At 44.1% G+C, this 15,073-nt stretch overlaps 1 protein-coding gene across 1 annotated transcript in view; it reads right to left on the bottom strand.

The window, feature by feature from the left end:
* The window catches only part of PRKN (parkin RBR E3 ubiquitin protein ligase), a 1,215,957-nt gene that overhangs the window by 224,905 nt on the left and 975,979 nt on the right, over positions 1 to 15,073 (bottom strand). Inside the window, exon 8 of the mRNA XM_040238940.1 lies at positions 978 to 1,039. Within this exon, the coding sequence (XP_040094874.1) occupies positions 978 to 1,039 (62 nt within the window). The remainder of the gene's footprint in view (positions 1 to 977; positions 1,040 to 15,073) is intronic.

Here is a 15,073-nt window from a genome sequence, read left to right on the forward strand (position 1 = left end):
GAAAGAGGATAGCCATTTCCTTCTCCAGGAGATCTTCCCAACCCAGGGATCAGACCCATGTCTCCTGATCGGCAGGACGATACTTTACCACTGAGCCACCTGGGAAGCCCATAAATTATATGGCTTAAGTATTTATTTTTTTTAAATTTGATTTTAGCTTTTGGCTGCACTGTGCGGCATGTGGGATCTCAGTTCTCTGGTCAGGGATTGAACCTGTGTCCCTGCATTGGAAGTATGGAGTCTTAACCACTGGACTGCCAGGGAAGTTCGGGCATAAGTATTTCAAGGATAACTTGACATCAGATTTGACATAAAAATATGGAGCCTATAATTCCATATGAGGATTAAGAGATTTATTGCTAAGTGGTCAAAAATGTGTGTGTGTGTGTGTGTGTGTGTGTGTACGTATACATAAGTAATATGTAGCACTCTGAATTATGAGCACATCTATTTAGAATCTGACATATCTCACTGAGCATAACACAGCATTTAAATAATCAGCTTTAAATGGGCCAGCCATTTATATCAGTCACATGTTCGCATCCATTGAGAATGTAGTGGCAGAGAAGTACAGATAGCACGCAAAATAGAAAATTCTGGCGAAAAGAGCTTGCATGTCCCCGCAGAGACATCAAACCCGGCCTGTCTGTGCTGATCGACCCCTTAGGCATAATTCCTCTTGGCACTTATTTGTTTGCTTATCGGCCACTACGCTGTACCTGCTCACTTGCCGCGTCCTGAGATGAAATGCTCTGGCAGGTAGCAGATGTACCAATTAATAACCTGTCGGGTCTGATGGATAAGAGAGGGAAAGCAGGTTCCCACACACAGCACCTGCGTGGCTCCCTTCCCCACTTCAGGCGTGGGGAGAGGGAGCGGTCAGGAGACACCCCCCACCTTCCAGGAGAAAGTCTGCGTGGTCTCATTACTGTCTGTCTTCCATGACGCTTGGGGCAGCCTGTGAGAGGCTGACTTACCTGCTCTTCTCCAAGAATCCTGAAGTGATGGAGCTCTTTAATCAAGGAGTTGGGACAGCCAGCTGTTGGGAAGAAGAAGAATTAATCACTGATGAGTTATTCCCACTCAGTGCGGTAATGTATTCTCACTGCAGTCACGACTACCGGTGACCAGTATCAGGACACAAATGCTCACTTACCTGTAAAACATGGTCTAATCAATGACCAGACAACACTCCCCCCCATCCAGGGTACTCCGGCTGCTGCCAGCTCCCCGCTGTGACTCTGTAGGAAGGAGTTGCACGTGACCCTGACCAGCTTTTTCTCCCCTCCCGATTGTGATCTGGACGTCGTGAGGCCCGAGGACACCGTGACATTTCTGCCCAGCATGTCACTTATCACCAATACAGAGCTAGGGTTTTGTGGGGCCAGACAGGGCGAGTTGGCAGGTGTTGGTTCATTTCACTCATTTACCACCTCCAGGCACGGCTTCTGCACACTGAGGGTGAAGGATGAAGATGGGGCAGCCGGACGCCCTGTCTTCATGGGATGGGGCTAGAGTTTAGAACTGCACCTGGTTCTTCCAGGAGGCTTTGTCAAGACCCTAAAGATGCTGCATTTCAGTTTGGAAAAGGTCTATTATGGAGTTTGTGCCCACCACCTTCTAGTTCTGCTCAGTCAGTGAGAGCCTACTCAAGCTTGACTCAGAGTTTCTTTCTTCAGTTGTAAAAAGAAATAAGTAAATAAATACACCATGTGTTTATCTTGTGTTCAGTCGCTCAGCCGTGTCTGACTCTTTGTGACCCCATGTACTGTAGGCCAACAGGCTCTTCTGTCCTTGGAACTTTCTAGGCAAGAATACTGGAGGGGGTTGCCAGTTCCTCCTCCAGGGCATCTTCCTGATCCAGGGATTGAACCTGCGTCTGTTGCATCTCCTGCTCTGGCAGGTGAACTCTTTAGCACTGCACCACCTGGGAAGCTCAAATAAAGCACATCCATACATATACTCATATGTGTATGAGTATATATGTCTATCTATCTGTCTGCCTACCTATGCTGGGGCATGCCAGTTCCTGTTTAAAAATGTATCCTATCCCTATCTTTTAAATAGAATTATTCCACAGTATTAATTTGCCATCATTAATAACATAAGCTCTGGAAACAGAACTGATAGAGAAACCTGTTTCTTTGGGATCAGATCTACAGATGACATGCGATGTTGCCTTTTCTGTTATGGAAAATGGGTTCTGTGAAAATGTACCCAAGCGACAGCTGAGGCTGAGTTGTCTCTGGGAGTCATGACGTGAGATGGTGGGAGGCACCAGGGACACTGGCCTGGGGAGGGCAGGCAGCCAGGTGGCTGGGGAGGCGCTGTCTGCAGGGGCTGAAGGAGTTATCCTCCATGAGAGGGGCTAGATGTGTGCGCTATTCTAGAAGGCAGGATTAGAGGAAATAGGTTAAATGACAGCAGGTATGCTTGGGTTCACTATGAATACATTTCTAATTTAAAATGGAATTTATTTCCTTACCAGCCGGTAACTGAAGGCTTTCAGACAGAGGCTAAATAACTATTTATGCAGAATATTTTAGAGACGAATTTGACTTGAGTTAGTTCCAATTCTGAAACTGTGGTCACATGAAATGCTGGAACAGAGATTTAGTCTTTGTTATTATATTCAATATATATTCATCTTTGACGTTATTACATTTCATACTCTTGAGAAAGTGGTTCATAAATGTTCACTAAGGCAATACATTTTTTTTAAATGAACAACATATAAAAATAGGTGATGTCATCACCTGACGGTAGGCAAGAAAAATAAGTGGAAATGCAAGAAAAATAAATGGAAATCCCAAGGTGGATATTTTGGTGGAAAATCTGGTCAATCAATTGTCATAGGCACATCCTACCTACAAGGAAGGAAAGCTAGACCCTGACACTGAAAGAAACCCTTGAGCTGTGTTTCTCCCACTGAAGGCCGTGAAGGCTTATAGCCCGAGTTCCCTTTTAGAATCAGAGTTGCTATTCTGATCTACGCAATTAGTAAAAGTCCATTCTGGGTCATTTGGTTGGCTGCCATTCAACCAAAAACTGTTGAAGAAATTCAGCCTCCTGTCAGTTCTTGGGAGCAAGGGGTCATATTTTTGTTTTGTGAAAGTCATGAGGAGCGAACAGAGGTGGAAAGAATTCTCAGGACGAATTCCCAACAAGCGAGGGCCGTGCGGTTTGGTGCTAAGTTTACGAGGGGAGGAGTCACCCAGCCTGTCGCCTAGTAGGGGGGTTGACAGAGTTGAGGTTTGCCAAGCACCAGGTTGCAGGCACTCAGGGCCCCGTCTGCGCTCTAAGGACCAGCTTAGTGTGGTAAGATGACAGCGCCTTCCACATGAAATCTGGAGTTAATTTGAATACTTTTGGTTTTGTGCTTTCATTTATATTTAATTTATCCATTTTCATTTGGGTCTTCTAGCTGTATTGCGTAAAAAGTTTCTACCTAAATTTATACCTGGACATAGTTAAGAAACATCATTAAAAATAGTTTCATTCAGGCTTCGAAGTTTTAGAGGATTCTTTTTTCCTTTACAAGTGGTCCTTTGCATCCCTCCGACTTGAGAAAAACTGATTTGACTTATTTTAATGGCAGGTAAAATAAGACACAGAATTTAAAATTAACCTACTTTCAGAATTTGTATTCCAACTTTCTCCAAAGATGTAACTAAAAGGATTGATGTCAGTGATAGCTCAAATATAAACATCTTGAACAGATGACTAGCTAATTGCCTGAAACACCTGGCTGGTGCAACAAAATTTGATAAACAAGGAGAGACATGGCGTTGAGTGAGAAGAGTCGTAAGGGGTCAAGGTGTTTAAGAGCACGGACGGGCACCTGTCACTGTGCGCGTCACAGAATGTCAGTGCGGGAGATGGACCGATGCAGAGCCAGTGGGACGACGCGGCTCCACACGGGAAATGCGGAACCTGCTGGTGGAAGGCAGCAGAGCAGGGAGAAAGGGAGACGTTCAAGGAGGGGTGCAGGGGGCATGGAGAGCAGACGAAGACGTGAGGACAGGCGCCAGCGGCGTAACCTGAATTCTCCCAAGCACTTCACACAGCCCCCGCTCTCTACTTGGACCACACTATGTCTTAGGAGTGTGCAGTCGTCAGCTGCCTTCATGTCCCTGTCATTCAGTCTCTTCTTGAGATAACAGCTAAGAGGCTTCTGTTAAAATAGGAACATCAGATATCATGGCATCCGCCACAGGTTTTCCATTTCACCAAGAGTCAAGGCCAAGGGCCCCAGTGGCCTATGTAGGGCGCTTGGCTGCCTGGGCCGCTGTGTAGCTCCTTATCCCTCTCCTGCTGTGGGTCCTGCCAGCCTGCTCTCAGTTCTGACCACCCCAGACAGGCTGCTGTCTGCGGGGCCCTGGATTTGCTCCTCCCGCTGTCCAGAAAACTCTTGACCCTGCTATCTGCATGGAGCGGTCCCTGACTCCTTCAAGCCCTTGCTCAAATGCCGCATTCTCAGTGAGGCTTTGCAGGACCACCCCGGGGGAAACTGCAGCCTATCTTCATGCCCCAATCCGCCATTACTGCTGCGTTTGCTCCATGGCTCTCATCACCTTCTACACTACTTTTCTGATACAGCACTTTATTTTCTGTCTCCTGCTGCTGAAAGGCAAAGGTGACAAGTGCAGGACCATTGCTTTTTCCTCACCGCTCTATCAGCTGTGTCTAAACCACTGCCTGGCTGGCTGAACTGTTCAACAGCAGCTGACCCATGAATGAGTCATCCAAGCGGTCACTGCCCACCTAACTCAGTGACCTTGACACTTAGGAGGGGCTCCTATCTACCCCTCCTCTCTTTTCACTATGGAGGCCTTGGCTCTGACCTCCAGCCCCCTGTGTGCTTTGCTTATCAGTTAAGTGGACTTTATCTAACCTCTAACCTCTCTCCCCAGCCTGGACCCCACATGGGAAGATGTCAGTGATGCTTGGATGTTATAACTCCTTTGTACTTTTACTGTACCTTCTTTGCCAATATCCTATACCCAGTTCTGGGCTTCCCTTGTGGCTCAGCTGGTAAAGAATCCATCTGCAACGCAGGAGACCTGGATTCTGTCCCTGGGTTGGGAAGATCCCCTGGAGAAGGGAAAGGCTACCCACTCCAGTATTCCGGCCTGGGGAATTCCATGGACTGTATGGTCCATGGGGTCGCTAAGAGTCAGACACGACTGAGTGACTTTCACTCACTCACTATATCCAGTTCTGGGTAAACACTACCACCTGTTTTTCTTTCTCCTGTTCTAGTTCTGCCAATCACAGCTGGTGTAGCAAAAAGGGGCTAGAATACCTTCCAACAGAGATTCACCCCATCTGCCTGAAGCTGCATTCTTGTTGAGAATGGTGCTGCTGCAGTTCAGGGTCCACTCATTGTCAAGCCCTTGGTGCAACTTGTTCCTATGACTTGCCTTTGGGCAGCACCCTCTCCCATCTCCCTTGGGGATCCTTCCAAATCATCACCATCCTTCTCAATTAACCTTTAAAACTTCATTCTCAGAATAGGACCTCACCTGATACAGGTCCAGAATGCAAAGCTCCGGTGGTGAACGTGGAGGTGTGGGACCCGGGCCCCTGCAACGAAGGCTAGTGGCCACGCTGCAGGAGGACATGAGAGACGCTGTGCCCTGTCTCCAGTCTTCCTCAGCTGCACAGAGCTGCCCCGCCTGAGGTCACATCTTCCCCAGGACCCCCGAATCTGCTGTCTGGGTGAGGGGGAGGTGGACCTGCCCAACCATTTTGTCTCAACACGAGCTGCTGTCAGTCGACATTGGCTCCCAAGTCTCTGCTCACGGGGCAGTTCAGCTTCTCACTCGGCCCGATTTGGGTCTCTGCTCCCCCTCTCTCAGATGCACATCTCCATGACCATCTTGTACTCTGTCCCCTACTTCTGACTTGGCTGCCAGAGAACCCGACCTGTGGCACCAGCAAGTGTGCACGCTAAGTTGCCTCAGTCGTGTCTGACTCTGTGCAACCCCATGGACACTATAGCCCAACAGGCGCCTCTGTCCATGGATTCTCCTGGCAAGAATACTGGAGTGGGTGGCCATGCCCTCCTGCAGGGGATCTTCCCGACCCAGGGATTGAACCCACGTCTCTTATGTCTCCTGCATTGGCAGGCGGGGTCTTTACCACTAGCGCCACCACCCCTGAACTTCACGTTGTTGTTTAGTCACTAAGTCGTGTCCGACTCCTTGCGACCCTATGGACCGTAGCCCGCCAGGCTCCTCTGTCCACTGGATTTTCCAGGCAAGAACACTGCCATCCTCTTCAAGTTACAACTCCTCTGCCTCCTCCCCATCTACTCCTCCAGGATATGGTTCCTCCTCCTTAAAACAAGAGTCATTTGCCATCCGTCCTAACCTGTTCCCTTCAGCCCCTTATGGTTTAACTCATCATTCACTCACTCTCCTCAAACTCTACTGCTCTGAAGCTTGTTCACTTCAAACCATACGTGTTATTCAAATTGTCCCCCTTTAAAAATTCAGCAAAAATCCAGCCTTGAGCATACAGTTACCACCCTCTTTCTTTCCTTCTCCTTCCATCCAATTTTCTCAAAAGAATAGCCTACAGCCATTGTCACCATTTGAAAATATAGCAGTTGGAGGTATGGACTATAGAAGAGAAATATCAAAACAGGGGCTTTCATGTCTTTTAAAATGAATTCATGTCATCATGGCCTAGGCTGAAGCTCTGGTTCTGCAACAACTAACTAGCTATACGCTCTTGGATCACTCGGTTACTCTAAATGCCAATTCCTTTATCTGGAATAACCACAGCTTCTACTTCTAGTTTTGAATGTATGTGAAAGCAGGATGAAATGACCTAAGGAATTAGAAAGTGAATTTATCGCTGATGATATTCATGGCATATCCATATCTATTGCTTGTTGCTGCTAATTCTTTAAAAATTTTTATCTATTTAAAAGGAAAGTAACTAATTGAAATAATTGCTACACAATTTATTGTTTTAAGATATAAAGGTCAAGACTTCTTTTTTTTTCAGTTCAAACACGTAAAGGGCTTGAAGGTTATGACTCCCATTCTTACAATAAGGAAAATCTGGGCAAACTGAAAGTCAATGCATTTTCTTGGCTCCATCAGAGAATGGATGTCACAGGGCAAAGAACCTCCCTGATATCTGGACGGATAGGCAAGTCCACAAGTCACAACCCAATCTGCTTACCTGGAGTAGAAGCTGCTGGAACAATAAACCGGTAGGAATATTGAGACAGCAATTTTGATGCATGCTGTGTGTGCCAAATCGCTTCAGTTGTGTTGATTCTGTGCGACCCTATGACCTTTAGCCCACCAGGCTTCTATGTCCATGGGGTTCTCCAGGCAAGAATACTGGAGTGGGTTGCCGTGTCCTCCTCCAGGGGATCTTCCCCACCCAGGGATCAAACCTGCACCTCTTGCATCTACCTACATTGGCAGGCATATTCTTTACCACTAGTGCCACCTGGGAAGTGCGTTTGATGAATATGCTTTTATACAAATGGGGTATAGACTAGTGTGAGAATCAGAAACTCCAGAGGCATGAAATCTTACAGACCTTCCCGATATTTATCTTTAAGAAAAATATCCACCAGGTCCTCGAGGTGAAATCCCCTTGTGGCTCTGGCAGAGGGCGGGAAGGGTAAGCATAGTGAAAAATGTCCAGAGCTTTCTCCATTGCAAAAATCTGCCCTCCAAGGGAAGGACTTTGCTAGCACCTTACCCTGCAGCTATGAGAGAGGGGGGCACTCCTCTAACTCCAGTCTGTCTCACTGAATAGGGGAAGAACAGTCGACAGGAAGCAGGGCTTCAAAGATATAGACTGAGAATGCTACCTATGGGGGAGGGAGTAGGAGGCAAGGGAAAAAGAAAAAAAAAAATCCCTGTACCACTGCAGAAGCACTTGTGAGGCTACAGATCCAAGAAACGCGCCCACAGGAAGACTGAGATTTGATCGGAAGATCGCTGTCACCCCCACAACACATTAACCTTACCACCATACCAGCTAGCCTTTAATAACATAACGGTGGGTGGTAGCTGAAAGAGTTTTAAGACATGGATTCTCTGAGAAGGAGTGGTTCACTCACAGTCAGGAATGGAGACAAAAATCAAGAGAACTAGAGGAATCTGGAATGTCTGGCATCTTCACCTACAGCAAACTTTGAATACTTGAACACAAGCCCAGCTCCTTGTCAGGTCGACATATATCCTCACATTAAAGGCCTATATCATCAGCTCCTATTACATGTAGAACATGTCCAACTTTCAGCACATAATTACTAGTCGTGTCAAAAGGCAAGAAAAACACACTCTGAAGAGATAAAGCAAGTGTCAGAATCTGACTCAGGCATGATATAGATGTTGGAATTATCAAACAGGGAGTTGAAAACAACTATGATTAAGATGTTAAGGACTCTAATGGAAGAAGTAGACAACACACAGAGGAATAATGCAGGCAGAAAGGCAAAGTCTCTTAAAAGAAAGAAAGTGAAGTTGCTAAGTTGTGTCTGACTCTTTGCGACCCCATGGACTGTGGCCTACCAGGTTCCTCCGTCCATGACCTTTTCCAGGCAAGAGTACTGGAGTGGGTTGCCATTTCCTTCTCCAGGAGATCTTCCCCAGCCAGGGATTGAACCCAGGTCTCTCACATTGTAGGCAGACGCTTTACCGTCTAAGCCACCAGGGAAGTAAAAAAAAAAATCTCTTAAGAAGGTGTCAAAAGGACATGCATGAAATGAAAAGGTGTAACAAAAATGAAGAATTTCTTTGATGGGCTGTCAACAAACTTGACAAGAAAGAATAAGTAAGCTTGAAGAAAGATTGAAACTCAAGCTAAAATCAGAAAGAATGAAAAAAAGAAGAAAATATTTAAAAACTGTAGGACAAAAATAACATACACATAATTTGAGTACTAGAAACAGAAGAAATAGAACAGAGCAGAAGAAGTATTCAAAGTAATACAGACTGAGAACTTTCCAAGATTAAGGACAGATACCAAACTGCTGGTCCAGGAAACTCATAGAATATCAAAGTGAAAGTGAAAGTTGCTCAGTCATCTCTGACTCTGCAACCCCATGGACTATACAGTCCATGGAATTCTCCAGGCCAGAACACTGGAGTGGGTAGCCTTTCCCTTCTCCAGGGGATCTTTCCAACCCAGGAATCGAACCCAGGTCTCCCACATTGCAGGCGGGTTCTTTACCAGTCACAAGGGAAGGCCAAGCAGGATAAATATCCCCAATCCACACCTAAATATAATTAAATCTTTATTTTGGCAGAAAACCAAAGACAAAGAGAGAATTGTGAAAGAAGTTAGAGGAAAAAAAATACTGATAAAGAAGCTTAAGAATCACAGAAAACTTCTCATTAGAATGGGCTTCCCTGATAGTTCAGCTGGTAAAGAATCCGCCTGCAGTGCAGGAGACCCTGGTTCGATTCCTGGGTCAAGAAGATCCCCTGGAGAAGGGAAAGGCTACCCACTCCAGTATTATTGGGTTTCCCTTATGGCTCAGCTGGTAAAGAATGTGCCTGCAATGTGGGAGACGTGGATACTCTATTATAAGGTTACTAGTCTTAATTAAGAACACATTCCTTGTTCTAGTGACCTCTCAAAGTGGACTTAGGTTAGTTAACATATGTGTTGTAAACTTTAAGGCAGCTATTAGAAAACTGAATTATCTAAATCTAACAATAAGACAGATTACCCAAGTGGTTAAACAAGACAAGAAATAAAGGTTAGATACTAAATCGTTTCTGCTATAAGAAGAAATTCAACAGTCTGTTGACATTAGCAGGTGATTTCCCAAGCAAAAGCCTGAGACTGTCTCAGTCAAGGAGTTTTGAAGTTGATGATAGGGTTATGATCACTTCTAATCTTGTATGGATTAGAAAGTAAAAACCATGGCTTTCCATGGGAGGACAAATGAGAAGCTCTAATTTACTTGGAAAACACACTAAAGATGGTTTTAGGGTCAGAAACAATGAGTTGTATAACATATATTACCCTAGGCATTTTAATTTGTCAGTGAAGTCTTTCCTTGGAAAAAAGAAGGCTCCAGAAATGAACTAAGCAACAGTGATGCACCCACCACTGGTTTTGGTATGCTACAAGAAGGACTCTCTAGCATCTGAGCCGCCAGGGAAGCCACTACAAAAAGGAAAAGAAGCATACTATGGTCTGTGAAGACTTCACAAATCCAGCTGGATTCAAAGAATGTACTGCATGGTAACGTTACTGTGAATGAACAGTGCATATAAAATCAAGAATATGTGAAGACATGCATCAGGGCGCAGAGTCCTTCCCCACACGCCGGAGAAAGCTGGCCGTCAGCCGGCGAAGCTCAGTTCACTTTCCTGGTTGCCCTCCACTCTCGCTCTCCCTCAGCGGGTGGACTCCACCCTCGCTTTACCTGCCTGTGACAGGGGGTGCTCTCAGTTCCAGCAGGGCTCGCCCCCCTTACCCCAGGTGCCCGGCCCAGCAGAAGGTGACAAACAGCGGTGAAGCGAGCAGAGGAGAAGGAAAAGAAGGGGCCTCGCCTCTCTACCACGGACCAGCTGAACTAGCTCGGGTCCAAGATGTTGTGTTAGCTCTAAAGCTTTCATTTTCTACTTGAAGAAGGGAGAGTAAGAATACATAACTTAGGGGGTTGTTGTGGATGATGTGTGTGGGTATCTATACGTTTGTAACTATATGTATTATCTAGTACAGTTCATTGTACATAGTAGGATGTTAATGAATGGCAGCTGCTATTTTGAGAGTCTCTGGAATATGAGGAACTCATGAGACTGTACTTGAAAGGTTGCTCTGCTGCTGTCCCAGAGATACCTTTTTAATCAAATCTTCAATATTTAGAGGCAGATTTTGCTAAAGGAGTCCAATATCCAATTGCTAATTAAGATTTATTATGATAATGTACTGAAAGACAATAGATGAGCAAGGATATATATTCAAGCATACATCCTTGATCATCTACATATATGTATAGGTACATATGATCAGATCATATATGCTTAGGAAACTATGGCAAGTATACATTTAAGACTTTAAGTGTGTGGCCTTTTTATTAAGTCATTATTTTTATTTATTCATTACAATCATCTAAAATGATTAATAAGCAACTTGACATCTTTATTCGCTTCATGGCAAATAGATGTGGAAACAATGGAAACAGCGACAGACTTTTATTTTCTTAGGCTCCAAATCACTGCAGATGGTGACTGCAGCCATGAAATTTAAAGACGCTTACTCCTTGGAAGAAAAGCTACAACCAACATAGACAGCATATTAAAAAGCAGAGATATAACTTTGATGACAAAAGTCCATCGAGTCAAAGCTATGATTTTCCCAGTAGTCATGTATGGATGTGAGAGCTGGACCATAAAGAAAGATGAGTGCCAAAGAATTGATGCTTTTGAACCGTGGTGTTGGAGAAGACTCTTGAGAGTCTCTTGGACTGCAAAGTCAATCCTAAAGGAAATCAGTCCTGAATATTCATTGGAAGGACTGATGCTGAAGCTGAAATTCCAGTACTTTGGCCACCTGATGTGAAGAACTGACTCCTTGGAAAAGACCCTGATGCTGGGAAAGATTGAAGGCGAGAGAAGGGGATGACAGAGGATGAGATGGTTGGATGGTATCACCGACTCGATGGACATGAGTTTGAGCAAGCTCTGGGGGTTGGTGATGGACAGGGAGGCCTGGCGTGCTGCAGTCCATGGGGCGGCAAAGAGTTGGACACCACTGAGCCACTGAACTGAACTGATATTTCCATTTGATATCATAAAGCTTTATGACAAATTTTTACCTTTGAACTCACTGGAAATTAAAAAAAAAAATCCTCACTAGTCATTTCAAAGTGCATGCTTTACATATCTATACTTACAAGGTGAATTAATAGTCAGTAATGCGCATAACTTAAACCACAGATCCCCAAGCAGCTCCACTTATCCAAACACGCAAAAGGGAAACAAACTCAAATTTCCGACAAAAGGGACACTTAGCAACTACTTAATCTACCTTCTGTTTAGCTTCCTGAGTCAGCCATAACACATAGTAAGGGCATCACTAGAGTATACAATCAACAGATGGATGATTATGGCAAACAAGCTGTGGCTTAAAAACAAATATTCCACAAAGATGTCAAACAAGAGGACTGACGACTCCTAATTCTGCTAAACCAGAGCTGAATCTGTTTTTTATTGTGTGTGTGTGTGTGTGGGGTGGGGGGTGGGGGCTCTGTTTTCTGTTTGTAGCTCTTTGGTAGTATTCAAGGTTACCTGCCTTTCATAACCCAGGTTGTAAGTGCAGTAAATGACAGAGCTGAGTAACAGACAGTTCCAATCCCCAGACTATGCACGGCAAACTACTTTCTGCCCTGTGAGGGTGGTTTAACAAAAACAGATGTTAGACTTGTACATAGAAATGCCACATGTTCAGGATTTTATTTACTATATTATTTTAACCCTCAAACTAATAAGATTAGTCTGATTAACTTGAGTGCACTTCTTGTGTTTGGGGGAGAAAATATACTACTTTAGAGGCATCAAAAATCTAAACAACAAAGTACAAAAGCAAAACAAAATTTCAGGTTAAATGTGTTCCTCATGAAAATGAAAGTCACTCAGTCGTGTCCAACTCTTTGTGACCCCAAGGACTTATACAGTCCATGGAATTCTCCAGGCCAGAATACTGCAGCCTTTCCCTTCTCCAGGGGATCTTTCCAACCCAGGAACTGAACCCAAGTCTCCTGCATTGCAGGTGGATTCTTTACCAGCTGAACCACAAGGGAAGCCCAAGAATTCTGGAATGGGTAGCCTATCCCTTCTCCAGGGGATCTTCCTGACCCAGGAATCAAACCAGGGTCTCCTACATTGCAGGTGGATTCTTTACCAACTGAGCTATCAGGGAAGTCTGTAGTGACTTAAGGGGGAAAAAAAAAAAAGAAGATACTATGAATATGAAACAGAAAAGAACAAACCTGCCTCCATATTGAATCTATTTTTTCGTGCTCTGTTGCCTGTGCTGACTCTGCAACTTTTGTGAAAGAATGTTGCCTACAGCCTGAAATACACAGTCCATTTTCAAGGCTCTGACCTTCAAAGGTATAATATTTTTCCATTTCATATAGAGATAAAAAGTTATAGAACATTTGTCTTGCTGGTGGTATATAACAGCACTGTGACCAGACCAATGTGGACAACTGCAAGAGCAAAGAATTACGGCACCGAAAAGTTTGCAACCACCAGTCACACTCCCAATCCTTTTAGGATAAAAGAAGCTTGAATTCTAACTTGAGTAAGATGGTTCTTTGGGACACGATCCACCATCTTCTCAATCTGCTGACTTTCTTAATAAAGTTCCTATTCCTTGCCCCAGAACATCGTTTCTTGATTTATTGGCCTGTTGAGTGGTGAGCAGTACAGCCTGAACTTGGTAACAAACATGGGCTCTCTTTGGTGGTAGAGCCAGTTGGTACAGTTTTACTGTCTATCATCATACTCTTGAAAAAAGGTAGTACATTCAACTTAAATGTGCTGGTGTACATTTAAAGCTCGCATGGATGACAAATAATTAAGTTGATTTTAAAAGCAGTTTGGGGGCCCCATAGGTACCACACCTAGCACAAGTTCCATTCACTATAATTGTAATTATTTGTTAATACCTCTGAATTAAGGGGGAAAGTCATTGCCTTTGGTTTTCATGAACAAGAGCATTAGGAAATAAGTGACTATACGAGTCTGTATAGCATAATTTAAGGGCCTTTGAGTGAAAGTCTATTTGCTCCAGGCACAAGGTTGAATTTTTAAACACAAAATATTAGTATACCACTACTCAAACAAGACAGTTTTTTTTTGTTTATAGTTTCATTTCCTACTGGTCTTATCAAAGCAAAAGTGATTTTCAGTGAGAGTTGAGCTTTGCTTTCCATGGGAGACAGAGGCCAGGTCTGCTGAGTTGGTTCAGACTGGGGCCACTCTGATAGGCAATTACTCAGACCATTGTGGGAATGTCAGAATATTTTCCTTAAGACAGTCATGCAACTGGCAAATACAGTCTGATTATTTTGTTTATACTGATGACAGTCAGATCTAATTCTTAGATTTTACGGACTTGCTGGCATTTAATTGCTTCAGTGATTAAAAACAGATTTAAGTAAAACAGATTTATGTTCTTTATATTAAAGAACAAAAATATCTTAGTTTTAAAAGAGCTATTAGTGATTACTGTCTCTAGACCAACCTCTGTCAGTACAGAATTCCCTTCTGTAACACTTCTGACAGCTACATTATAGACTCTGACTCAAGATTCCCAGTGACAGGGATAAGAGGATCAGAGAATCAGCGAAAGAATTCTATTCTAATAATGAAACATTCTTGTTGTTAGAAGAATCTTTCTAGATAATAGTTCTAGATTTGTGATAGAGATCATATTGAATCCCTTTCTTTCCTGGGGCAAATGCCTGAAGTAATCTGGAATATGGGCTTTCCTGGTGGCTCAGACAGTAAAGAATCCACCTGCTAAGCAGGAGACTTGAGTTTGATCCCTGGGTCAGGAAGATTCCCTGGAGAAGAAAATGGCAACCCACTCCAATATTCTTGCCTGGAAAATCCCACGGATAAAGGAGCCTGACGGGCTACAGTCCACGGGGTTACAACAGTTGGACATGACTTAGCAACTAAACAACAAATAGCAGCAACAGCAATCTGTAATAGATGTAAAAATTTGTAGGAAGCATCCAGATGTTCATTTTCCTTCCCTCTATTTTTAGACTTGGGCTTGTAGTTAGCAGCATTCCTGTTCAAATGTGCTATGCAGGAAGTCTCCAGTTCATTTGTTACTAACACACTCATTCATGTACTTAGTGTCAGACTAAGTGTCAGACAACTGACCAGATGCTGGGGAACCTGGGGTTGGACAGACCAAACTGGGACATCTGGTACTTTCTTCCAAAAAGGCTTTGATTTTTTTTTGGCCCCACCACTTTGGCCACTAGTGGGATCTTAGTTTCCCAGCCAGGGATTGAACTCTCATCCTCAGCAGTAAAGCTCAGAGTTGGATAGAAATG

Source organism: Oryx dammah, unplaced genomic scaffold (genome assembly GCF_014754425.2).
Source record: "Oryx dammah isolate SB20612 unplaced genomic scaffold, SCBI_Odam_1.1 HiC_scaffold_4, whole genome shotgun sequence".
NCBI classification, from domain to species: domain Eukaryota; kingdom Metazoa; phylum Chordata; class Mammalia; order Artiodactyla; family Bovidae; genus Oryx; species Oryx dammah.